The following is a 27,495-nucleotide window of genomic DNA, read 5'->3' as shown; positions in this document are numbered from 1 at the left end:
CAGCCTTACAGAGATTTTTTATTATTTAAGACCCAGTCATGCATACTAAAATTACATGTTTTCACCATTTTGACTTAGAAAATGCACTAGAAAAATAAACTTTTGGTCAAAACAAACACCGAAGTAGATGAATCCACCACCACGTGTCCCTATACTTGAAGCCAAACTGAATTTCAGTTTGAAGCAAGGAAGGCAACCAGTGGCCGAAATGATGCCCCAATCTGGTCCCAATTAGTCCATCTCTAACCCCTTCAGAGTCACTGTCAGAGGCTCTTGGCCCCAGAGAACTTTTAAGTATTTTACCTGTAACTGGTTCCCACCTGATATGCCAAGAGGTCAAGGCATATCCCTAAGAATCCCAGTGGACGGCAGCTACTTAACTGCCCAGCAAAACGTGGTGCCCAGTGAGACGAAAAGATGAGTGGCTGATTGGCAGAGAGCGGAACGGTCACTATCAAGGCCATTCACAAATCACCCTGGGCCTTTGCACGGAGCAAGCGCCGTGAAGGAAGAATATCTGACTCTGACGTTATATATTGTATTTCAAGCCATTTCTGCGTCAGGAGAGCAGGAGGGAATTTAGTCGAGATTTACAAAACTCACAGACCTCAATACTGAAAAGTGTGACTTTTCAGATGTCCAGCGTGACTAGACATCTTTCCTGAACAGTTGCCATGTTTTCTGTTTGTGATCTCCACGCCTCTCATGGCACAGGACAGCCACACATCATTAGCTTAGCGGACATTTTACTTCCTAAATGAAAGAAGTGGTTTCAAAGGAAAACCTTAAAATGAGGTATTATGATAATGCCACAACAGTACCATAGCTTTTGGCTACGCAAATGAAAAAGCGACCCCATAACTGATCTGAGAATCAGATGGCATTTAAAGTAACTGCCCACACATGGAGATTTCTGGAAGGCTCAACATCTCACAGGAATTCAGGGAAAATATCTCTTATTACCCTGACTCTCTTTCTGGCAAAAATGTAGTATCTTGTGAACTGAAGTGTTTGTAAAGCTCTAAGGACAGGCTCGTGACATTGAGCAATGTCAGGTTCGTGACACTGTACAGGAGGCAGTGATTGAGACCATCCCCAAGAAAAAGAAATGCAAGAAGGCAAAATGGCTGTCTGAGGAGGCCTTACAAATAGCTGAGAAAAGAAGAGATGCTAAAGGCAAAGGAGAAAAGGAAAGATACCCCCATATGAATGCAGAGTTACAAACAACAGCAAGGAGAGAGAAGAAAGCCTTCCTCAGTGATCAATGTAAAGAAATAAGGGAAAACACTAGAATGGGAAAGACCAGAGATCTCTTCAAGAAAATTAGAGATACCAAGGGAACACTTCATGCAAAGATGGGCACCATAAAGGACAGAATTCGTATGGACCTAACAGAAGCATAAGATATTAAGAAGAGGTGGCAAGAATACACAGAAGAACTGTACAAAAAAGATCTTCATGAGCCAGATAACCACGATGGTGTGATCATTCACCTAGAGCCAGACATCCTGGAATGTGAAGTCAAATGGGCCTTAGGAAGCATTACTACGAACAAAGCTAGTGGAGGTGATGGAATTCCAGTTGAGCTATTTCAAATCCTAAAAGATGATGCTGTGAAAGTGCTGCACTCAATATGCCAGCAAATTTGGAAAACTCAGCAGTGGCCACAGGACTGGAAAAGGTCAGTTTTCATTCCAATCCCAAAGAAAGGCAATGTCAAAGAAGGTTTAAACTACTGCACAATTGAACTCATCTCACACATTAGCAAAGTAATGCTCAAAATTCTCCAAGCCAGGCTTCAAAGTATGTGAACCATGAACTTCTAGATGTTCAAGATGGTTTTAGAAAAGGCAGAGGAACCCGAGATCAAATTGCCAACATCAGCTGTATCATAGAAAAAGCAAGAGAGTTCCAGAAAAACATCTGCTTTATTGACTACACCAAAGCCTTTGACTGTGTGAACCACAAGAAACTGTGGAAAATTCTGAATGAGATGGGAATACCAGACCACCTTACCTGCCTCCTGAGAAATCTGTATGTAGGTCAAGAAGCAACAGTTAGAACTGGACATGGAACAACAGACTGGTTCCAAATAGGAAAAAGAGTATATCAAGGCTGTATATCGTCATCCTGCTTATTTAACTTACATGCAGAGTACATCATGAGAAACGCTGGGCCAGAAGCACAAGCTGGAATCAAGATTGCAGGGAGAAACAGCAATAGCCTCAGATATGCAGATGACACCACCCTTATGGCAGAAAGCGAAAAAGAACTAAAGAGCCTCTTGATGAAAGTGAAAGAAGAAAGTGAAAAAGTTGGCTTAAAACTCAACATTCAAAAAACTAAGATCATGGCATCCAGTCCCATCACTTTGTGGCAAACAGATGGGGAAACAATGGAAACAGTGAGACTTTATCTGGGCTCCAAAATCACCGCAGATGGTGATTGCAGTCATGAAATTAAAAGACATTTGCTCCTTGGAAGAAAAGCTATGACCAACCTAGACAGCATATTAAAAAGCAGAGACATTACTCTGCCAACAAAGGTCCGTCTAGTCAAAGCTATGGTTTTCCATATGTATGGATGTGAGAGTTGGACTATAAAGAAAGCTGCGTGCTGAAGAATTGATGCTTTTGTTTTTGTGGTGTTGGAGAAGACTCTTGAGTCTCTTGGACTGCAAGGAGATCAAACCAGCCAATCATAAAGGAAATCAGTCCTGAATATTCATTGGAAGGACTGATGCTGAAGTTGAAACTCCAATATTTTGGCCACCTGATACGAAGAACTGACTCCTTGCAAAAGACCCCGATGCTGGGAAAGATTGAAAGCGGGAGGAGAAGGGGATGACAGAGGATGAGATGGTTGGATGGCATCACCGATGCAATGGATATGAGTTTGAGCAAGCTCCAGGAGTTGGTGAAGGACAGGGAAGCCTGGCGTGTTGTGGTTCATGGAGTAACAAAGAATCGGACACGACTGAGTGACTGAACTGACTGAAGGACAGGCTGCTCCTTGTGAAAGCAGGATGAAGTACTAGGGAGCTGAGGCCACCTCTGCCGACAGAAAATAGGAAACTCGAGAGGAGAAGCCAGGGTTGTTGCACTTTTGGCTATTTCTGTAGATTACTCCCAGCCTCTGGCCATGAAAGAACAGAATTCCAGGAAGAAGCACAATTTTCCAGAATTCTGTACAGTAGAGAAGTAAAAACCCCCCTCCCCATTACCCAAGCTTACAGACTCATTTGGAAGCATTAGGTGTCAGTTCATTCAGACCTAAACTACCTAAAAAGTCATTCAGATGGCGGGGGTGGGGGTGGGCGGGGGAGAACAAATCCCTGATGCCAGGAACAGAGGGTTCAGGGCTCCCAAGTGTAGACCCCCTTCATCATAAGACGATTCAGGGATGTTCAGCAGCTGACCAAGGTCATGTGGCAAAGTAAAGCTGGAACTTGGGTCTCCTGGTTTACTATTTCTTTCTCTTGCCTACAGCACACAGCCCTGAATTGCAGGAAATGTTCCTTTTCAGGTGTCTGAAATGAGTCAAAACTTTTACCTTAAGGAAAACACTCAGTTCTCCTGGTGTTCAGTTACTTGCTCCCACTGCTGAGTGAAACTCCCGGGGTGCCCCTGTGGTCATTCCCCTGCCCTGCTGAGGCAGCTGTAGAGAGAAGCCAGGCAGAGACCCCCACGTCTTTCACCCAGGGAGATCCTGCTTTCACAGCTCGGACCAAGCCTCCTGAAGTGCCAAAACCACTTGCTCTCCCTGGAGCCAACATAAAACACAGCAGCTCCAGCAGCTCCAGAAGGTAGAACAGCCCTTGGCTTTGAATCCTTTCGGAAGCCGAACGAAACAGCTCCTTGATCTAACTGGGAAGGTCTGGGAAATGGGCAACACCCTTCCTGGTCTTTGAGGAATTTCTGGAGGTGAGCTTGGCCGTCCCCACGTTAAGACACATGGACAAAGTCAACTGGCCAGGAATGCAATGCAGAGTTTAAACCTTGGAAATTTGGGGCTGAATGATTCATGTCTAACTTTTCTGTTTTGTTTTTTAATCTCTGTCCTCTTTGGGACCTAAGAAAACCTGTGACCGATTCTCCCAGGCAGCTGGGTTCTGCACTCATTACTACAGCCATCCCGCTTGTCCCATTTAGACCTTTTCAGCAGTGGTGGTCATGCCATCGTTGTCATGGCATCGTCTAGATGGGACTAGAGGCAGCCAGGGGGTGTATTTTGACACCTCCCACCCAGCCAGGTCCTTAGAGCATCCGAGGTTAGTATCTATGGTGAAAACAGTTCTTCCTAGAATTGGCACGAATGAGGTAAGTCATTTCCACCAACAACTTCTCCAGACATTTTAAAAAGTGCTAGAGAGAGAGAAATAGCTTATAAACAACTGATTGGCCTTTACGTGTCAGAGGACTGTTCTAGTCCTAACTGAGTCATTCAGTTTGCCTGCTGCTGCTCTAACAAGTGCACAGAGAAGCTAACACACACAGTGCATGGTACTTGTCACTTTTTAACACCACAATGTGCATGGAATGAATGAAAGGAAATAGGTCAAAAGCCATCAGATGAACCACCTAATTTGAGGCCTGGGCTAAGGCTAAGTTCTTGACAGGAAGGGTCTAAAGTGCTAAAATGCAGAACTAACATTCAATCTGGCTGGACATGAGAGAGAGAAACTCAAGTGGGTTGGGGTGCAGGTGTTCCAGAATAACTTGCCCTTATTTCCAGAGGCCAGATTTTAAGAATGCCAATTAATTTAACCCTTTACCATCGCCAAGTTTAAAATATAAGCCAGAGTCTCAGAGATGGAAGGAATTCATCCAAGATCATGGGCATCGCATCTGCCTTCACTACCCTCCCTGTGAAAGGAAAATGGGTATTGCTGATCCACTGGTTTCTATAAAGACAGGGCCGAAGCAATGACGCATCCCTCTTGGGAAGGCCCATGCATACCACAAAAATACAGAATCCAACCACTGGTATCTAGAGAGTGCTCTTTCTAGGCAGAAAACCAATGTCTAACATTCAATAAATAACCAAATTGCAGAGCCCCGTTAGTGGACAAAAGGGCCCTCATCGTCACTTCATTCAGCCTGATTTTACAGATGAGAAGGCTGGAGGCCACAGAGGCTCGTGTGTCCTGTCCACAGAAACACATCTAAGGCTGGGGCCCAAGTCTCATAATTCTTAGGCCAGAATTCTTTTAGCTACACAGGACTGACGTCCAGGCTTCTTGGTTGAGTAAAATCACGTGCGTCTAGGATCATGTATGATTCTTTTGAGAACCAGGACTAAGGCTTTATGGGTTCGGAAAAACTTTAAGGTTCTATTGCAAGATTCAACCCATGAATCCCAGAGGTACATAAGGCCCCTGGTTCCCGAGTTTGATCAGGAGGTGCTGCTTCTGTCCTCTTGCATGATTCGGTGAAGGTGCTTTCCAGACCCAGTGATGGACCTCTGACTTTCAAGATGAGAGAGGTCTGTAGTCTCTTTCAAGACAATCTCATCATCTCACATGTGGCCCCCTGGCAGGCTCGGCCAAACCGTCTCACAGGAATGCACTGCCTGGCCAATCGGGGTTTTCTCCTGGAATGTGGGATCAAAGTGACGTTGGTCCTCATTTTTCTTGCTTTGAGCTCTCTAAGAACCAGATACGGCTTCCACATTCATGGCTGCACACTGGGATTCCAAATATTTTGGAATTGCTGGGGGACTTTCTCCATGTCTTCCACAGAGTCATTCAAGCCACCCAAGCCTCACCCTATGGCTCAGAGCTGTCCAGGATTTTCCTCCATGCTACAGTTCCGTTCCAAGGAGCAAGACAATCCCTGGCACCTCGAATCCTCCTTGGGCCTCTCCGAAGAAAGAAGGAAAGGTTGTAAAGATGGTGACATTCGCGGGGGACTGCCTAGTAGCAGGAGTACAGCTGCGATTTCATGGCCCGCATGGAGTCATCACAGGGCACCTCTGAGCTCAGCCCCTCGGGCGGCAGGGCCTGGCCTAGGATGCTGTCACAGGGAGGGCCCGGCTGGCAGAACTCCCTTACGAAGTCCTCCTCCGAGGCCAGCAGCACCGCGTTCCAGGAGGTGATGTCCAGCTCTCCAGCCGTGCCCCCGTATTCCCTGGGGAGGATGTTTCTTGGAAGGTTTGTGTGGAGAGAGTTCAGGTCAGACCCGTGAAGGAAAAACTACAGAGAATGAAAGGAAAGCACACAAGTCCTTGGGTTAATCAGTAACCTTTACTAGAAGGTGCTCAAACACACATCTGTTGAATGGATAAGGGAATGGTTGATGCCAACTCCACTCTTCCAGTGCCGTGAAAAGCTTGAGGATCCTTCACCCTCTTTTCCTCACACCCTGTATCCTGTTAGCTGGTCCTTCAAAATACCTCCAGCATTCTGGCACTCCCTGCTACCCTAGTGGGACCAGTTCACCATCCCTTCTTTCCTGGATTCTCAGAGTGTCTTCCTCCGTTCTGTGCTTAAACCCTTGTCCCACCACAGCCTAAGCACTCGTCAACGTAGGTCAGATCAAGTCACTCCTCTAAAACACATGGACTTCCAGTGCACCCATCTCACGCAGACTAAACACCAGAGTCCACATGATGGCCCACACGGTCTGGCCCGTTACACCTCTGCCTCCCCTTCCTCCCATGGGGAGGGGGAGTGCTGGGGCTCCTCCAGGCCTGCTTCCCCTGCCCCCCGCCCGGCTCAGAGTCCCCCAGATCCCTGTAAGGCTCACTCCCTCATGAATTCACGTCTTCGCTCAAACGCCAACTTCTCAATGACACCACCTCTGACTATCCTACGGAATACTACTGCTCCTTTCCTTCCAGAACCTGCTGTCTCCTTTCTCTTTTTTATTTTTCTCCATAGCATTAGCACCTTCTCATCCTAGATAACAGACATAACTCACTGTCTGTCTCTCTAGAACGTAAGCTTCTTGGGGGCGGAGATTTTGGTCTGTTTTGTTCATTGAGACCATATCTGCACAAAGCTGATAAAAAAATAGTTTTGAGTGGATGAATTACCATACGATGGACCAATTGAACAGATCATTGGACACCAGTAAGGTCATTTCGTAGATGTAAAAGACCTTGCCCAAAGACTGCTTTGGTAAAAGCAGGTTCCAAACAGAAGCTCCAGGAAGCAACATGGGTTCAAACCCAGGGTGGGAGGCCACACTGAGAGGTCCTCAATCCTAACAGTGCAGCAGAATCACCTAAGGAAGTCTTAAAAGCACAGGTTCCTGGGCTCTACCCCTGAACTGACGAGTTGAAATCTTTGGGGAAAGGGCCTGGGAATCTGGATTTCAAGTTCCCTCCCTCACAAATGAGATTCTACATTTCCTCTTTGAAAGCGAGAACAAAATTGAAGAGTATGTGAGTGACCATAACCATTTTCTTAGGCCTAAGAAAGAAGAAGAAAAATACCACCCATCACATTTCAGTCATGGTCCTCGGAAAGTTTAAAAGATCACTGGCTCTTCAGGGTCAGAGGAAGACTATTGTTTTTTTCTTTTTTGGCTGCACCTTGCGGTTTGCAGAATCTTAGCTCCCCAACCAGGGATCAAACCCAGGTCCCCTGGAGTGAAAGTTCAGAGTCCTAATTCCTGGACCACCAGGGAAGTCCCCAGACTGTCTTTTTAAAGTGTCACCTATCCTCTCTAACATAAAAATTAAACTATAAACTCACAGATCTCATAAACCTTGAATTACTCTACAAACTTCACACAGTAAGACAACAAATTAAGTAAATGGAAAGGCTTAAACAATTTAAGCTACAGGGACTTTCCTATAGCTTGGATGGTAAAGAATCTGCCTGCAAATGCAGGAGACCTGGGTTCAATACCTGGGTGAGGAAGATCCCCTGGAGAAGGCAATGGCTACCCACTCCAGTATTCTTGCCTGGAGAATCCCATGGACAGAGGAGCCTGGCAGGCTACAGTCCATGGGATCTCAAGAAGTTGGATACGACTGAGCGACAAATAGACAACAGTTTTAAAGCACAAGGAGCTACAGTCAGAAATTGCCAGGACTCTTTTTAACTGCCCACCCAATGCCCACCCTTTGCCACGTCCTCAAGGCAATGGCACCCCACTCCAGTACTCTTGTGTGGAAAATCCCATGGATGGAGGAGCCTGGTAGGCTGCAGTCCATGGGGTCGCTAAGAGTCGTACACGACTATGCGACTTCACTTTCACTTTTCACTTTCATGCTTTGGAGAAGGAAATGGCAACCCACTCCAGGGTTCTTGCCTGGAGAATCCCAGGGATGGGGGAGCCTGGTGGGCTGCCGGCTGTGGGGTCGCACAGAGTCGGACACGACTGACGCGACTTAGCAGCAGCAGCAGCAGCAGCATACATAAAATATGATATTGGTTCACAATGCCCAGACCAGGATATTAAAAAGCCTAAATGATCATGGAGCAGAGATGCTCCTACAAAAACAACCCTGGGTCTGCTCTCTCTACAGTCAAGTATTATTTTCCCATTAATTTCATCTTCCCCTCACAGAAAAGACTGTTCACTTATTTTATCTGAAACCTCGTACTTTCCAACTTAGTAGTCCCAAGCAAGAATGATAAACTGGGCTTCTCCGGTGGTCTAGTGGTTAAGAATCTGTCTGCCAGTGAAGAGACCACGGGTTTGATCCCTGATATGGGAAGATCCCATGTGCCGTGGAGCAACTAAATGTGGCCCAACTACGGAACCAGCACTCTAGAGCCCACGAGCCACAGCTACTGAGCCCATGTGCGTAGAGCCCGTGCTCTGCAACAAGAGAAGCCACTGCAATGAGAAGACCACGCACAGCAATGAAGACCCAGTGAAACAAAAAATAATAAATATGTAAATCTTAAAAAAAAAGAATAATAAGTTTATAGTTGTTGCAATAAACTTAGAGATGTCACAGAAAAGGAAGCATAAAAAAAAATTAAAGTATCTTTGATAGGATCATCACTTACTCTGTTTGCTATCTTCTCCTTCAGAAATGGTTTTATGATGGCAAAAATACCTTTAAATATTCGAGGTTCATTCACTACATGGACTGCTTTGATCCGAATGGGGAAACCATCCTGTGGGGGAAGGGAAGGGAAGGGAATGTTAGAATCCCGATGTTAGAATCTGAAAACTGAGTTACCACAGCCTGCCTTTCCCATTTTTAGCCCCAACATCAGTCTGGTCTGATTCTCCCAGTCTCTTCAAAGACAGCCCAAGTCAGGGCTAGACAGGAAGATGGGTCTCAGGCAAAGAGTCTATCTAAGGACCCAGAGCTGGCTTAGGAAAGGGTTAGGCAAGCAGGTGGATAGCTGCCCTCCTTAGGGCAAAAAAACAGTCTGAGCCTGTGTGGTCAGATCTAACAAATATCAGGCCTTCTAGATCAGTGTTGCCCAAAGTGTATTTCTCAGGATGTTACTAGCCTGTGATGCAAAAAGGGTTCTGTGGTAAGCAACTGAGTTTGAGAAACAGTAGACTAAATACAGTCAAACAGGTTTCCTTAACTGCGGGACTGGTCAGGCTTTCAGTATGCAAATGTTTATGTTGAAATTCACAAGAAAGGGGCATGCTATGCTGTATTTCCCAAACATACTTGACCCTGGAACATTTTTTGTCCCCCAGACCATCTTACAGGACTAGAAAACCACTGATTGAATGCATTATCCTGACACTTGAATCTGCACAATATTTGGCAGAAGCAAAGAAGAGTGGAAGCTAAGGGAAGCCCAAGTATTACCTCCACACAAGAATTCACATTTCTGATAATGACTGGAAGTGACATTTAAATGTTTAAATAATCAGCCTGGTGCACAAGACAGGCTCAAACACCATGGAATTTGATGGGGGAGAATCGTGGGATCACTGGTGCCCCACAGCTCACAGGAGACAGCACCCCATCGACTGGGTCTGATGAATGAGGGTCCAGGCTGCCAGACTACATCCTGAAGGTTTCCTCTTCTATCAACAAGGAAAGATAACTTTTACCTTGTGTATCTCAGAGAATTCCCTGAAGGACTGAATGGCTTACCATGACTGTAAGTGTGCTTTGCAGCAACAACGATATATTGGACAGCACAGGGAATTATAGCCATTATTTTGTAATACCTTTTAATGGAGTATAATCTATAAAAGTACTGAATCATTCTGCTGTACACCTTAAACTAACATAATACTGTAAAGCAAGTATATACTTCAATTAAAAAAACAAGCACTTTGCATGTGCAAACCATCACACACTGCAGACGCAGGAGGAACTTTATGGTTCCCAGAGACTTGTGTTCTGAAATGCACAACATGAGGTGTGAAAAGCATCTGACCAAAACAGCCCAGCAGGGTTCCCTGAGCCCAGGTTCTACAGAAAAAAGGAGAGGCTCCATCACCTCAGCAGAAACATCTCAGTTCCATTTGTCAAGAATTTCTCTGTCTTCTGGGCCAAAAAAAACCCCCCAAACAAACAAACAAACAAAGCAGAAAGCATTTCTCTGGTTTTTGGGCTCTTGTCCTAAAGTTGATTTTGCCCAGTAACTACTGGAGACCTTGATGAGAATGAGTGGTGAACTGGACTTTTACATTTCTTCCCATAATGCTTTTGTATTGTCCTGAGTGTGGGGAGGCGTGGGAGGTGGGGTTTGTGTATTAGGTGGAACTGGAGGTAGACAGGGCCCTGGGAAAGACAAACAGCCACAGGACAGGTACATGACAGATAGGAGCCATACCTGAAGGATGCCAATCACCTTTTTGGCTATAAAAGGGCCAAAATGAGATGCCTTTGATAAGCTCACTCCTTTGTAGTCTGCAAGAATTACAATTCCATTCACCTGGGTTTCTTCAGACTGAATGAGTTTCTCTAGTGTCAGGTATATGGCTCGGATGTTTTCCGTAATTGGATAGTTGCTCGGGATCCACCTGTCTAAGGTCGTAAAAGATAGTATGTTACAGAAATGAATACAAACACGTAATCAGATAGGCCAGGATTTATCTCCTTCCTAAACCGTTGCTTAAAAATGGAAAAGAATTCTACTGGCATGACTATTTAGATCTTTAAGTGGGAGCTGATGCTTCTTGACTCCAAACATAGCAGCACGTTCTGAAATGGAAAAGCAATTGAGTGTTGAAGATGAAGTCGTGAGCTCTGAAGTCAGACTCACCTGGGGTTTGCATCTTCCTAGCTGTGTGACCTGGGGTAAGTTTTCTCCTCATTCTGGGCCTACGTCTCCTCCTAAGTCGAATGGGATAATAATGCTTGCCTTAATGGACATGTGCGCCTTCTGCCATCACAAGTGCCCTTATCTTCGTAAGACCACCCTCATCTTCCTTGGGGGGACCCACTTCTTCCCATGCTAGCCATACTGAGTGTGTAAAGTGACTTCACTCCTGGGTCCAGAGGTAGGCTTGGCCAGTGTGGGCACAGCATCCTCTTGGCCACAGCAAGTAATCCAAGTGAGGTCAAGAAGAAGCACAGGGACTCAATTCTTGGCCCCAAAGGACCTGGACCCTTCAGGAAGAGAAGATCTCTCTTCTGTCTTGTAGTGGTGAGGCTGGGAGCCTGAGACCCAGGGACCCATGAGGCAAGAGCTGGTCCGAGGATGAAGCCCAGACCAAGGACAGCAGAGATGGAGATGGTTTCCCAATGGTGTAGCTTGAACAAACTCCCCTTTCCAGGCTGGTTGCTCCCTTAATGCTCCCCATATGATTGAGGAGTCTTTCTTTCTTTGGGGAAAAGATGAGAATGACAACTTTTGAGTGTTATCTACTATTCTCAAGAAAATCCCACCAAGATACGTGAGTCTCTTTTATCTTAGAAAGATAAAACTCCACTGGATTGTCCGCAATGAGATTTGTGACATGTTCAATATTTCTATACAAAAAAATCTTTGTGTAAAAATTGTGCCAGCTTGCTATTTGTAGTGCTGCCAATTAAACCTGCTTCTACAGACTGGCTGTCATCCTTTACAATCACGTATGTCTCAAAAGAGCTTACAAAAAGGCAAACCCAACACCTTCCAGATTTATTTCACATTGAAGTGAAGTGAAAGTCGTTCAGTCGTGTCCGACTCTTTGCGACCCCATGAACTATACAATCCATGGAATTCTCCAGGCCAGAATACCGGAGTGGATAGGGGTTCCCTTCTCCAGGAGATCTTCCCAACCTAGGGATCAAATACAGGTCTCCCACATTGCAGGCAGATTCTTTACCAGCTGAGCCACCAGGGGAGCTAGTTGAGAACAAAAATCTGTCTGCCTCCTGCTAAAATGATGAGTTTGTGGGGAGGTGTTCAAATCTGCTCCAGACATATGGGGGGGAAAATCCATCTCAGGAGCTAAGAGTTGAAAGCACGCAAACAGGCAAAACCAGTGTGGTAACATCTGATTGTTTTGTAATATTCATATGAGCTGAGTACAGAGGAGCAGCAGAAAGTCCCATTGACTGGTTTCTAGGTTTCCTGGTGCCCTGACTGCTCGACCACCTTGTTTATTGTAAAATGCGTGCATGCGTGCTCTGTTGCTCAGCCATGTCCAGTTCTTTGCAACCCATGGACAGCCAGGCTTCTCTGTTCATGGAATTTTCCAGAAGAGAATACTGGATTGGATTGCCATTTCCTCCTCCAGGGGATCTTCCCAACCCAGGGGTGGAACCCATGTCTCCTGCATTGGCAGGCAGACTCTTTACCACTGAGTCACCTGGGAAGCCCTGTTTTAATATGAACACCACCTAATTTTAGAAAACACCTAAAACAGCAGGTAAAGCAGTTAATACTGTGCCTGGTACACAGAAAAGGCTGGTCTCCCAACAAGCTTTGGTAAATGACTAAAGGAAATGGTAACGTGGGGGTGTCAAGACAGAGGGAGGCTTCCACTCCCCATCAGCTGTCCCTTTAAGAAGTTATTTGCACAGGAGCAGAAAGGGTGCCCAGCAGGTTCTCATGTTCCTGGCATGTTTGGGAAGAAGAACACAGCCATCTTACTTTCACATTTGTTCTCAGCTCGGCTCTGACGGAAAATATTGAGGCAGGGGGAAGAGCAGAGAACTCTCCTGAGTGTACTAAGTATTTAGGGTCAGGGAAGAAGGAAAAGAAGACCGAGAATCAGAATGCTTGAGTTCTAGGACCCCTTGGTCTCTATGTTAACCAAAAAGCCTCCTCTCGCATTTCTGATACTTTGGTGGGGGAGGGAATAGGGAGAAAACTACCCCCATTGCAAACTACTGCATCATGGAAATGTCAGGCATTTCAATTACCATCATGCACTGCTGAGATGGAAAAGTGCATCTGAAGTGAAGCTTTTCACTGACTTCACAAAGCAGAGGGGAGGGGGGAGAAGTCAGAGGAGGCAGGCAGACATTGATATCTGTACCTCACCTGCTCACTAAGGAGTGACAGGGTGGGAGTGGGGGTGTCCCGGCAGCCCTGCTTAGACCTGACGATCAGGGTTGCTTTCTAAGCTCACCAGATTCCCAACCCTAGAAATCTGGAATCTGCACTGAAGGAACTTATTTGGGTGGCCAGGTAAGCTGAGGGGTGTACAGAGGGATCAAAAGCCAGTACTCGGACAGAAGTGTGAAGATGTGCAAAGGGCAGCAGAAAACGTGGCCCAGAGGGACACACAGACTGACAGACAGGCAGAAGCAGACACAGGAGAATGGTGGTCTCGGCTCCTGTCCTCTTAAGAAGGATTCTGGGTCTAGCTCTGACTAAGGCCAGGAGGGGACAAAAGGGAATAAGGCAGACACACACACACACACACACACACACACACACACACACACACACACAGCAGCAGCAGCAGCCTTGATTAAGGCCAGGAGGGGACTAAAGGGAATAAGACACACACACACACACACACACACACACACACACACAGCAGCAGCAGCAGCCTTGATTAAGGCCAGGAGGGGACTAAAGGGAATAAGACACACACACACACACACACACACACACACACACACAGCAGCCTTGATTAAGGCCAGGAGGGGACTAAAGGGAATAAGACACACACACACACACACACACACACACACACACACACACACACACACACACACACACACACACACACACACACACACACACACACACAGCAGCAGCAGCAGCAGCAGCCTTGATTAAGGCCAGGAGGGGACTAAAGGGAATAAGACACACACACACACACACACACACACACAGAGCATCCTGGGCAGACACATCCCAGACTGTACCCACGCCCATCCCTCCCCCGCGCCCCCAGCAAGCGCGGTACCTGGGCGGAGGCAGAGGACGTGGCAGCCCCTGGGGTCGGTGTGCGGCAGCACGGTAAGGAAGCCGGAGGCCAGGACCTCCTTCAAGGCGGAAGGCCGCAGGTTGTTGAAGACTTCGGGCCAGCTTCTCCGGCAGCTGTGGTAGTTGATGAGCAGCTGGAGGGCCCGGTCGTAGTCAAACTTGCGGGCGCGGAGGAAGCGCAGCAGGAAGGCGTCCTCCAGCGAGGTGCTCAGGTTGGGGCACTCCTTGCGCACCATGTCCCGCAGGGCCTGCACGTCGCGGAGCCTCCATTCCGGCTTCTCCTGCAGCTCCTCCCTGGCTTTGGCCACCAGGTCCTCGGTCAGCGAGCACACGTAGCCGGCGGGGGCGGAAGGCGGCGGCAACTCATTTTCCGAAAGCGAGGCCACGGAAGGGCTGGTTCTCAGCGAGTCACTTTCTTCTGACATTAGCTCCCAGGATCCCTGCGAATCAGAAGCCCTGCCTGATGCCGAGAAAGCCCGGCACTGGCATTGGTCACTCCAAACCCCTGAGTGGCGTGAGGGAGGTGGGTAGAGATGCTATCCTCAAGCCCAAATCCTCAGAACAGTGGTTCTCTCCTGGAGGAGTATCTGAATCACAGTCAGGTCCAGTACAACCCAGCCCCGGGGCAGCTCCAGCAGGATACACACACCGCGCTCATCACACACACACACACACACACACACACACACACACACACCCCTTGCTCACAGAGGTATGAACAGGTGCTTGACCTTACTGGTAATAAAAGAAATGGAAACTAAAACACCTTTGAATCTCAGATTAGCAAAAACACAAAACAGGGATTCTGATGGGCTTGTTGTTGGGAGAATTAACTGACATAGCCTCTTTAGGGCAGTGTGTCAATTATCAAGATTCCAAACCACATACCCTTACAGATGTCATATGGTATCATTTACATGTGGAATTTAAAAAAAAAGGGGACACAAATGAACTTATTTACAAAACAGAAATAGACTCACAGACGTAGAAAACCAATTTATGGTGACCAAAGGGGGAAATATAGGAGGTTTGGGCAAGAAGTCTTGGACTGCAGTAAAGGCTCGGCCAGGCTGATAGGGGATCCTCAAGGTTAAAGTTGCCTGTTGGAGGAGTCCTACGTTTCACTAATTCATTGGCTGGAGCCAGTCTGGAATTCGTGATTAAGAGATACACACTGCTATATGTAAGATACATAATCAATAAGGACTACAAGGACTATATTCAGTATCTTATAATACCCTGTACTGGAAAAGAATCTGAAAATAGATACATATGTATAACTGTATCACTCTGCTATATACCTGAAACATTATAAATTCACTATACTTTGATTTTAAAAAAAAACTATGCTTTGGCCCAGCATTCCATTTTTATGTACTTATATGTGTGTGTAAAATATGGATGATCATTACAAGTATTAACTGTAATGGCAAAAGACTGAAAATACTTTACCTCCATCTCCTTGTTGGAGACTAGTTAAATAATATTACCATATGCCCGGAATACTATTTGGTAATGAAAAGGAATTAGATAGCTCTTTATGAATTGACATTAAGGAAAAAGAAAGCATGTTGCAGGAAAGTATGAAAAAAAAAAAGACTTGTATTTATATTTTAAAAATATATACTTGTGAATGCACCTAAAATTTTTGGAAGAAAAGTACAAGAAAACTGTTAACCATGGTTCCCTTTAAGCAACAGAACCAGACACTGAACATTTAAGAGAAAAGGAGACTCTTCACTGTCCTTTAAAATTTTTTACCATACCCACACATGACTTGGCATGGCGGCTGTAAAACTGACCAGATCTCCTGCGGGGGTGGAACATAACTGATGGGTGTTCCCAGCTGCTGTCCCTCTGGATCCACCACCCAGGGGATGTACACTTTCCAGACTGGCTCCAGCCAATGAATTAGTGAAATGTAGGACTCCTCCAACAGGCAACTTTAACCTTGAGGATCCCCTGTCAGCCTGGCCGAGCCTTTACTGCAGTCCAAGACTTCTTGCCCAAACCTCCTGCACAGGGACCAGGCTCACATAGCTGTCAGCAGCTCTCCCTGATTTCTCCAGTTTCCCCTCCCTTTTGTGTGTTGCCACCATTAAATTTCTTCCATTTGTAATCTCACCCTAGTGTCTGCTTCTTAGAAGAGCTGAACTAACACACTAAATGAAAAAAAAAAAAAAAAATAGCTGCCTTAGATATTCCACAAATAAGGTCCCAGCAAGGTTGCCCAGTTTTGAAGCCCAAGCTCTCTGTCCATGGGCTGTCAGTCTTCCCCAACTCTGAGCTCCACAAGGAAGGCAGGGGTCGTCTTGGGGCCTCTGTGCATACACAGCCAGTCTTCCCCACAGGCCACAGCAGCCACAGTGACCAGGCTACCTCCTCCAACTCTTAGGTCTGCCCACTCTGTCGCTTGTGTGCTAACCTCCAGCCCTGCCCAGCTCCTTTCATTTTCCCCCAAAGGTGGTTTTCTTGTCTTTGCACATCCTGTTTTCTCTGACTAGCAGGCTCTTCCTTCAGTGCCTCTGGCCAACACCCTATTAGATGTCACTTCATGCATTCAACAGATACCAAGCACTTAATAGGTACCAGGCCCTTGACCAGGCACTGGGGGATACAGCAGTGAGCAAAGAAAAAATCCTGCCTTCACTGAGCTTACATTTTCATTAGGGAGACAGAATATAAGCAAAATAAACTGTATAGTCTACTAGAAGATGATAAGGGCTATGGAGAGAAATAAAGCAGGCAAGGGGGTCGCAGGCAAAGAGGTTGCAGGTAAGGGGGTTGGATATACCTGGAGATAGGAGCTGCAGTTTTAAGTAGGGTGATCAGGGAAGTCCTCACCCAGATCAAGTGGCATGTGTGCAAAGATGAAAGAGATGAGGGAGCAAGCCATGTAGGTCTGTGGGGGTAGGAAAGTGCAAAGCCTGAGGCAGGACCATGCCTGGCTTTATCAAGGAATAGGGAGGAGACTAGTATGGCAAGAGCCAAATGCACAAGGCGGAGAATATTAGCAGATGGATTTAGAGAGGAACTGGGGTCCCAACTGGTACTGGGCTTTGTAGGCCAGTAAGAGCTTACTCACTTTGGAGGGTTTGAGTAGAGTGATATGATCGGATTTAGATTTTAAAAGGATCACTGGGTTGTCTCGAGAATGTAAGAGGATGACTGTAAGACGATGAAGACAGCAGCAAAGAGACCATTTAGAGGCTACTGAAATAATCCAGGTCAGGGATGACCACTTTGAAGCAGGGAAGACATCTCTCTCCGACTCCGGTCAGTTTAGGAGCACCCCGCGCCCCCTGCAGGAACTCTGTGGCATAGCACTTCTCTCACTGTGGCAATTGTAGGCAATTTGTGTGCAATATCCACAACTGTCTTGTTTATCATCTTAAACACAGCACTTAACAGGGTGTCAGACACATAGCCTGCGCTGCATAAATATTTGTTGAATGAGTTTAATCTGCTTGGCAGAGGTATGCTGAGTGAGGAACAGATCAACAATCATGGTTCACAGGACCCACCCTGGGCTCTGTTTTCTTGGGAGTCGCCAACAGATGCCCGTAATTCCAATCCATTACTTAAGCCAGAAAACTGACTGTAATGTCCATGGACTACAGACTAGACTCAAAGTCCCTCTCCGGCCCCTCTCCCACCTTTCCTCCTCTCAATGCACATTAAATGTCAGTCAAAACAAACTAATGAACACCTCATGCATTTCTGATACCTCTGTCTGGGAGTTTCTTCACCTCATTTGTTTCCAACCAGGCCTAGCTTCAAAGTCACCTCCTCTATGAAGCCTTCCTTGACTTCTCCAGGTTAACTCCAGTGTTCCACAGCACTCGGTTCCTATTTCTCTTTTAGAAACTGCAGTCCAGTGTCATGTGTGTTTATCCGAAACTCTTCTGAGTCAGTTTTACCCATCCATTCATTTATCAAATAATTACTGATCACCTGTGGAAGGCACTATGCTTAGAAGTGCTGGGCACACAGCAACGTTCAATATAATTGCTTGCTTTATGAAATTTAACTCAGTGGAATGATGACAAGAGATAACATGTTCATGCATGTTTTACCATGTATGGCGCCCTATGATAACCACTTTACATCCATCTCTCGTTTAATCTTCACAATATTTGGTGAGAACACTAATACTGTTACTGTTTTACAAAGAGGGATCTGCCCACTGGAATGTGAATTTCAAGGCAGCAGACAAATTGCCTCTCACATTCACTGCTCTCCCCAATGCTTGGACAGTGACGGTGCTCTGTAAATAACAGTGGATGAGAGGTTAAGGGCCCAAGGGTACCCATCGCGTGAGGCAGAGCAAAGACGTGGGCTCCACACTGGGCTCCACGCTGCACCTAGCCAGGGCCCTGGCGGTATCGAATACAGCGCACGACTCGGTCAATCTGGTGAAGGAATCGATGGGTGGGCATATAGATGGGTGCAAACACGATTTGTTAGGGGTTAGCCGAGAACCTTCCTCACTTGGAGCCTAACATTTTTCCAGCATCACCTTCCTCCCCACCCTCCCCCAGGAGAGGTCAGGAATCCACCGTTCCTGGAGACCCAAGAGCCCCCTCACCGCGTCGACAACCCTCCGAGGCCCCCTACTTCCGGTTGTCACCCCTTCCCGAGGGGTCCCCGTTTCCTGGGGTCTCTCCCTACGCGGGTGCCCCACTTCCGGTCATCCCTCCCACTTGGGGGTCCCTCTCCCCCGTCCCCCGGGCACACGGGCTCGCGGGCACTCACCGGCCCGGCTACGGGGCGGAGCGCGGGTCAATCGGCGGCGGGAGCCTCGTCCGGCAGCGCGCACAGAACAGACCCGCACTCCCTGCCCAGCCGGCCCGGCCGCTCGCGCCGGAAGTGACGTACACAGAGCGTGGGAAGGTGGGGCGCCGCCCCCGTGAGTGCGCATGTGCGACCTTTTCTTGAGGGACAAGCATTCAGTCCCCACCTGGTGGCCGAAACCGCGCCGTGGGTTCCTGAATCTGGGGAGAGGCTGGCTGCGAGGCACAGGTTTCGGTGGCGTAGCTGGGGAAGCTGGGGCCTCGAGAAGGAAGGAAAGGAGCTGCCGTTTGCCAAGAACATATTAACTATGTCATCTGGTGTATTACATCCGTCACCTCATTAGATTCTCAAACGGATCCTGCTATTTTATGAAAGGGAAACGGAGTCAACCAATGAAGTATAGGTCTTCAAACCTAGACCTCAGGGTTAGCATTTCAAAATTCCAGAGCTGCCGCCAGGACTGGCTGCTCCAAAGGTTAAAACTACAATACAGGGACCGACATCTGTCTGTCTTTAGCCAAGTGACTTTGAGCGAGTTTCCATTCTTCCTTAGGCCTCCTTTCCCTCATTTGTGCATAATTCTTGCTCTGGAATCTTGATTCAGTAGTTCTTTGTTTCCTGCTTTGGTGTTCATGAAGTCCGTTTCAGAAAGTGGTAACCTCAAAAAGGCTTTACTAGCCTTCTGACCGCTGCTGCTGCTGCTAAGTCGCTTCAGTCGTGTGCAACTCTGTGCGACCCCATGACGGCAGCCCATCAGGCTCCGCTGTCCCTGGGATTCTCCAGGCAAGAACACTGGAGTGGGTTGCCATTTCCTTCTCCAATGCATGAAAGTGAAAAGTGAAAGTGAAGTCGCTCAGTCGTGTCCGACTCAGCGACCCCATGGACTGGAGCCCACCAGGCTCCTCCGTCCATGGGATTTTCCAGGCAAGAGTACTGGAGTGGGGTGCCATTGCCTTCTCCGCTTCTGACCGCAGTCCATTAAAATCCTCAGCGCCCTCCACCTCCCCGCCCATATATTTTGTACAGTTTTTGAGACAATATCCTAGGTCCCTCTTTCAAGCAGAATAATACTGATGTCCTGGTAAAGACAGTGAAACGCTTTTAGGAGAGAAACTGTGTGGTCCAGGAGGACTCAAGAGCTCAAAGCAGTATCCAGGAGATGGCGTTAAACAATCTAGCCCCTTTCTTACCCCTGGAGCAAGACGAGTCCCAGGGAGATGAGGACTGACACACGTGGACCAGCAGGACACAGAAGTCTCTGCTAGGTGCTAAATGGGCTGGGAGCGGGTGCAAGGGTCTGGGGAGTTAGGGGTTTTCGTTCCTGCTCTGACTCTACCACTTCTGGGATAAAGGACAGAAGGCTCAATTAAAGTTGAATATTGTCATACAAAAAAGAATTCCTTTTTAAGTATGCAATTTTGGGGATGTACTGATCACTGACCTAGAGCCAGACATCCTGGAATGTGAAGTCAAGTGGGCCTTGGAAAGCATCACTACGAACAAAGCTAGTGGAGGTGATGGAATTCCAGTTGAGCTATTTCAAATCCTGAAAGATGATGCTGTGAAAGTGCTGCACTCAATATGCCAGCACATTTGGAAAACTCAGCAGTGGCCACAGGACTGGAAAAGGTCAGTTTTCATTCCAATCCCAAAGAAAGCCAATGCCAAAGAATGCTCAAACTACCACACAATCGCACTCATCTCACACGCTAGTAAAGTAATGCTCAAAATTCTCCAAGCCAGGCTTCAGCAATACGTGAACCGTGAACTTCCAGATGTTCAAGCTGGTTTTAGAAAAGGCAGAGGAACCAGAGATCAAATTGCCAACATCAGCTGTATCATAGAAAAAGCAAGAGAGTTCCAGAAAAACATCTATTTCTGCTTTATTGACTATTCCAAAGCCTTTGACTGTGTGGATCACAATCAACTGTGGAAAATTCTGCAAGAGATGGGAATACCAGACCACTTGACCTGCCTCTTGAGAAACCTATATGCAGGTCAAGAAGCAACAGTTAGAACTGGACATGGAACAACAGACTGGTTCCAAATAGGAAAAGGAGTACATCAAGGCTCTATATTGTCACCCTGCTTATTTAACTTATATGCAGAGTACATCATGAGAAACACTGGACTGGAAGAAACACAAGCTGGAATCAAGATTGCCGGGAGAAATATCAATAACCTCAGATATGCAGATGACACTACCCTTATGGCAGAAAGTGAAGAGGAACTAAAAAGCCTCTTGATGAAAGTGAAAGAGGAGAGTGAAAAAGTTGGCTTAAAGCTCAACATTCAGAAAACGAAGATCATGGCATCCGGTCCCATCACTTCATGGGAAATAGATGGGGAAACAGTGAAAACAGTGTCAAAATCACTGTAGATGGTGATTGCAGCCATGAAATTAAAAGACGCTTGCTCCTTGGAAGGAAAGTTATGACCAACCTAGATAGCATATTCAAAAGCAGAGACATTACTTTGCCGACAAAAGTCCATCTAGTCAAAGCTATGGTTTTTCCAGTGGTCATGTATGGATGTGAGAGTTGGACTGTGAAGAAAGCTGAATGCTGAAGAATTGGTGCTTTTGAACTGTGGTGTTGGAGAAGACTCTTGAGAGTCCCTTGGATTGCAAATAGATCCAACCAGTCCATCCTAAAGGAGACCAGTCCTGGGTGTTCACTGGAAGGACTGATGTTGAAGCTGAAACTCCAATACTTTGGCCATCTGATGTGAAGAGTTGACTCACTGGAAAAGACCCTGATGCTGGGAGGGATTGGGGGCAGGAGGAGAAGGGGACGACAGAGGATGAGATGGCTGGATGGCGGCACTGACTCGATGGACATGAGTCTGAGTGAATTCCAGGAGCTGGTGATGGACAGGGAGGCCTGGCGTGCTATGATTCAAGGGTTCACAAAGAGTCGGACATGACTGAGCAACTGAACTGAACTGAACTGAATACATGAAACCTAAATGATACACAATATTGCCATTTTGCAAACTGTAATATATTAATATATTTAGCCATTTTTCACAATAGCAGCTAACATCAAGAAAAAAGCAAAAGCAAAGCTCCAGCCAGGTGCATGCTACTTGATAAAAGAACACAGAACCACTTATAATCATGCCAATGGGATGGAGCCTGGGTCTGATCCAGTGGCTAATTTGCAGGAAATGAAGAGGTCAAAGGGCCATGTTGAGCTGTACTATGAGGATGCAATTGACAAAATCCAGAACTTTGAGAAACTCTCCAGGTCAAACAGCCTCAATTCTTCAACAGATAAACTGCAAGGGAAAGAAAGAGATATAAAGGGAAACTCTGGATTATAAGAAGCTTACAAGACATATCAAAAAAATTTTTTTAATGGGCAAAACTATACTGTCTAGGGATGCACACTTGGATGCTTAAACCATTAAGAAATGCAAGGATATAATTACTATAAAAGTCAGGTAAGTGGCTATTTGTGGGGAGAGGGGCTGTGATTAGGATGGGGTACCCAGAGGGTCCTCTGGGGCAACTGCAGAGTTCTGTTTTGTGACCCGAGTGGTGCTTACAAGGGCATTTTCCTTGTGATAATTCACTAAGGTACAAAATTAATTTGCATGATTTTCTGCATCTGTGGTTTGTTTCTACAATAGAAAGTTTTGAAAAAATGAAACTAGAAGCACCCACCTCACTGCGTGTTAATGATGTATGTACAAATACACATCTCTGAATATATGGCTTCTGGGAGCACCGGGTGCATAGAAGGTGCTCACTAAATATGAGTTCCCATCCCTGTTAATCCTGTCAAACACCCTTACCGGTGTGATTTCAGTGCCACAACTAACTTGTGTGACTAATCAAAAATAGTTAATGCTTATCAAGTGATTATAATATGCCAGGCACTGCTCCCAGTATTTTGAATCTAACTAAATCCTCATAACCCTATTATTATTATTCCCATTTTACAGAGAAGAAAACTGAGGCTCAGAAAGGTTTTCATGGCCACGCAGAATGTGATGGAGCAGCCTGGTTTTGAACCTGGGCAGCCTGGCTCCCAGTGGCTCTCACCCACTGACTCAACATTCAGAAAATGAAGAAAAACCCACTGTGTGTATAACTTTCTGTTTTCTATTTGGTGTTCAGTGCCCCCATTTGTCATAATAACTCCCCCTTATTGAGTGTCTGCCAATGTCTGTGCCTTCCCTTGACACTCATTACCTGAATTTCACAACAGTCCTGGAAGGTGGAGAAGCTTGTTAACCTGCATTTAGCAGATGGGAACTCAGAGCGGTGAAGGAACTTACCTGAAGGAAATGGCTGTGTCAGGGTTTTGAACTGTGGATGGGGCAGGTTCATACTCTTTGGCCCCGTGATTCTGAAGAACGAAATGTTCCCTGCTCTTAACCAGATGCTCACCTGATGGATCTGACCCAGTGTGAGGTCACGGGTTGCTCAACCAGCCGTCCAGAGCCTGACTTGGCTTGACAAGTGTCCAGACAATTGTCCAGACCAAGGCTGGGAGAAGTCAGGGGCTTGGCAAGTGCCAGGTATGCCTGACCCCATGAGGGGGTCATACAGAGCTTGTGATCCATGGCCCCAGTGAGCCAGAGATTTGTTTCTCTGTGTGCCAAACTTTTTTGCTCCTGAGAGCCTCAGAATCAGGACCCAGTATACAGCTGGTCAGCTCTCTGACTTGGAATGAAGACATGGTGTGGGCTGGTTGTGTGGATTTCTCAGAAGTGGTGAGAGCCCAGCTGTGTTTTTCTGGTCACGCATTGATTTTCTAACCTGAGTCAGGATGACTGCATGGAGGTGCGGGCAGCCAGACTGAAGCATTTTCCAAACAGGGCCTGGAATGATGAGGAGACCGGAGGGGCGTGAGACATCACAACCCCTCCCCACCAGCATCAGCCAAAGAGCCTGTCCAGCCCAGTCTCATTGTATTATTTTTTAAGATACCTTTCATTACCAATTGGGCTTACCTGGTGGCTCAGCGGTAAAGAATCTGCCTGCAATGCAGGAGACTCAGTTTTGATCCCTGGGTCAGGAAGATTCCCTGGAGGAGGGCATGGCAACCCACTGCAGTATTCTTGCCTGAAGAATCCTATGGACAGAGGAGCCTGGTGAGGCTACAATCCATAGGGTCACAAAGAGTCGGACATGACTGAAGTGACTTAGCATGCATGTGTGTATTATTATCAGTTATTGCTTTTATTATTCCTTCTTTTAAAAACTTTTTTTTTTTCATTTTTTGGTTGTGCCACATGGCATGTGGGATCTTAGTTCCCTAACCAGGGATGGAACCCTTGTCCCCTGCAGTAGAAGCACAGAGTCTTAATTGCTAGACCGCCAGAGAAGTCTGAGACACGCTTTTACAATGGGGCCATCTTGCTAGTCCTGAGCCAGGTCCTTCGTTACAAGACCTGTGGACCCCCAATCAGACTGACCTAGGTTCAAAACCCAGCACAATCATATGAACTGCTGTGCGACCTTGACCAGTATCTGGCTCCTACAACTTAGTTTTCTCATCTGTAAAATGGAAGGAAACAATTACCCACCTCAAAGGGCTTTATAAGGATCAAGCACACACAGGCACCAAGAATAGTGCCTGGCACCATCAATGCCACTATCATTATTCCTCCAGGCTAACAGCACCGACTCAGCGCAAAGGTGGCACTCGTTGCATCTAGTTGAGGATGCTGTGTCCTGGGATACGTCACCGGACCATAGAGTGGCCGGGGTTCACTTGTAATAAAATAGCCACTTTCTACGAAGCGTTTACTGTGTGCTTATCTCTGTATGTGCCATTTAACTATGTCTTCACTACCTCTCCAACTTGCTGATCTGCTGTGCTCACTCACATCTGATTCTTCTGTGGCCCTATGGACTGTAGTTCCCCAGGCTCCTTCTGTCCATGGGGGTTTTCAGGCAAGAATACTAGAGTGGGTGGCCATTTCCTCCTCTAGGGGATCTTCCCGACCCAGGGATCAAATCCTCATCTCCCCTGTCTCTTGCATTGCAAGCAGATTCTTTACTGCTGAGCCACCTTTCAAAGATGACATGATTATTTCCATTTTATACATGAGAAAACAGAGGCTCAGAAAGTCTGAGAAACTTTCTCTGGGGGCCATAGGTTAAAAAAGAAAAAACTAGTACATCTAGAATGGCTAAAATTGAAAAGACCGACTATGGCACCCGGAACTTCCATACACTGCAGGTGGAAATGCAAGCTGGTATAATTACTTTGGAAAATAGTTTGCAGAAGTTTCTTAAAAAGTTAAATACGGGACTTCCCTGGTGGTCCAGTGGCTTAGACTCCACGCTCCCAATGCAGGGGGCCCAGATTCAATTCCTGGTCAGGGAACTAGGTCCCTCATGGCGTAACCCAGAAGTTCACATGCTGCAACTGAGTTTGCATCGACAACTAAAAAAGATCCTGTGTGCCACAACTAAGACCCGAAACAGTCAAATAAATACATTTTTTGAAAAGTTAAACATACACTTATTAATATATGAACCAGCAATTGACGGGTCAGTGGGTAAAGAATCCAACTTGCAATGCAGGAGACACAGGAGACGCAGGTTCAATCCCTGGGTCAGGAAGATCACTGGAAGAAGGAAATGGCTACCCAATCCAGTATTCCTACCTGGAGAATCCCATGGACAGAGGAGCCTGGTGGGCTACAGTCCATGGGATCACAAAGAATCGGACATGGCTGAAGCAACTTAGCATGCACAGCAAACATACTCCTAGGTTTATCTACCCAAGATTAATGAAAGCATTGGGTACTAAAAAATGTGTACATGAATGTTCTTATTTATTTCTAATAGCCAAAAAAACTGGGGAAAAAATGTTCATCCATTTTTTGTATATGTATTACTATATATGTATATGTATGTATATACATATCACAGAGTAGATATGTGTGAGAGCCTGCATGCTAAGTCACTTCAGTCGTGTCTGACTCTTTGTGACTCTATGGACAGTAGCCCGCCAGGTTCCTCTGTCCTTGGAATTCTCTAGGCAAGAATACTGGCATGGGTTGCCATGCCCTCCTCCAGGGAATCTTCCAGACACAAGGAACAAACCTATGCATCTCCTATATTGCAGGCAGATTATTTACCCTCTGAGCCACCTGTGAAGCCCATACATATCAATCAGTTCAGTTCAGTTGCTCAGTCGTGTCCGACTCTTTGTGACCCCATGAATTGCAGCACACCAGACCTCCCTGTCCATCACCAACTCCTGGAGTTCACTCAAACTCACGTCCATCGAGTTGGTGATGCCATCCAGCCATCTCATCCTCTGTCATCCCCTTCTCCTCCTGCCCCCAATCCCTCCCAGGATCAGTCTTTTCCAATGAGTCAACTCTTCGCATGAGGTGGCCAAAGTACTGGAGTTTCAGCTTCAGCATCATTCCTTCCAAAGAACACCCAGGACTGATCTCCTTTAGAATGGACTGGTTGGATATCCTTGCAGTCCAAGGGACTCTCAAGAGTCTTTTCCAACACCACAGTTCAAAAGCATCAGTTCTTTGGCGCTCAGCCTTCTTTACAGTCCAACTCTCACATCCATACATGACTACTGGAATAGCTTCTTTTTATTGCTAATATATATATTAATTTATATATTATTATATTTATATATGTTATATTAATATATAGTATAACATTATTATATATATTATTATATATAATATATATTTATTGCTAATATATATTAGCAATAAAAAGAAGCTATTGATATGTAAGCAATATTGATGAATCTCAAAATAGAATGAAAGAAGTCAGAGAAGTACAAATTGTATGATGTCATTTCTGTAAAATTCCAGACAATTTAAAGCAATCCGCAGTGAAAGAAAGTCATCTATGGTGACCATGGTTGCCTGAGAATGGGGATGTGATGAGAATCCAGCTTATAAAGAGGCCTGAGGAAACTTCTGGTGGGATGGAAATGTTCATCATCTTGATTGTGGTGATGAGTTCGTGGGTACATACATATATCAATACTCATCAAATTATATGATTTAAATAGGTATCATTTACTGTCTATCAGTCACACTTCAGTAATGCTGTTTTTTTTTTAAACTGAGAGTGGCACAGTTAGGATTTGAACCCCTGTATGTCTGGGGTGATGGAGAAGGCAATGGCACCCCACTCCAGTACTCTTGCCTGGAAAATCCCATGGACGGAGGAGCCTGGTAGGCTGCAGTCCTTGGGGTCACTAAGAGTCAGAGACGACTGAGCGACTTCACTTTCACTTTTCACTTTTACGCATTGGAGAAGGAAATGGCAACCCACTCCAGTGTTCTTGCCTGGAGAAGCCCAGGGATGGGGGAGCCTGGTGGGCTGCCGTCTATGGGATTGCACAGGGTTGGATACGAGTGAAGCGACTTAGCAGCAGCATGCCTGGGGTGAAATCACTCAGGAGCTGGTACGTTATTAAAAGGCTGGATTCATAGAA

At 46.3% G+C, this 27,495-nt stretch overlaps 1 protein-coding gene and 2 long non-coding RNA genes across 5 annotated transcripts; 1 reads left to right on the top strand and 2 right to left on the bottom strand.

Annotated features, from left to right (window-relative positions):
- TTPAL (alpha tocopherol transfer protein like) lies at positions 1-19,136 on the bottom strand. 3 transcript variants are annotated; one of them, XM_070801733.1, is made up of 6 exons: positions 19,013-19,122; positions 17,985-18,211; positions 14,238-14,697; positions 10,718-10,911; positions 8,969-9,079; positions 1-6,193 (listed from the first exon to the last, which is right to left on the bottom strand). In XM_070801733.1, exons 3-6 carry the CDS (start codon positions 14,680-14,682, stop codon positions 5,915-5,917), a joined length of 1,029 nt encoding a protein of 342 aa, XP_070657834.1. In that variant the 5' UTR covers positions 14,683-14,697; positions 17,985-18,211; positions 19,013-19,122; the 3' UTR covers positions 1-5,914. The 3 variants fall into 3 exon arrangements, with proteins under 3 accessions (XP_070657834.1, XP_019828000.2, XP_070657833.1); XM_019972441.2 differs by lacking the exon at positions 17,985-18,211 and having other exon boundaries at positions 19,013-19,136; XM_070801732.1 differs by lacking the exons at positions 17,985-18,211; positions 19,013-19,122 and adding an exon at positions 15,146-15,167.
- Positions 19,137-22,037: 2,901 nt separating this feature from the next.
- Positions 22,038-23,843, bottom strand: LOC139186593 (uncharacterized). Its single transcript, XR_011570232.1, has 2 exons — positions 23,336-23,843; positions 22,038-22,330 (listed from the first exon to the last, which is right to left on the bottom strand). It is a non-coding gene; the product is annotated as an uncharacterized lncRNA (long non-coding RNA).
- LOC139186591 (uncharacterized) lies at positions 22,250-24,805 on the top strand. The gene is made up of 2 exons (XR_011570230.1): positions 22,250-22,495; positions 23,000-24,805. It is a non-coding gene; the product is annotated as an uncharacterized lncRNA (long non-coding RNA).
- Positions 24,806-27,495: the final 2,690 nt, after the last annotated feature.

The sequence above is a fragment of the Bos indicus genome, chromosome 13 (assembly GCF_029378745.1).
Source record: "Bos indicus isolate NIAB-ARS_2022 breed Sahiwal x Tharparkar chromosome 13, NIAB-ARS_B.indTharparkar_mat_pri_1.0, whole genome shotgun sequence".
NCBI lineage: Eukaryota > Metazoa > Chordata > Mammalia > Artiodactyla > Bovidae > Bos > Bos indicus.
Note: the sequence above shows the minus strand (reverse complement) of the source record. Positions and strands in the feature narration are given on the sequence as shown.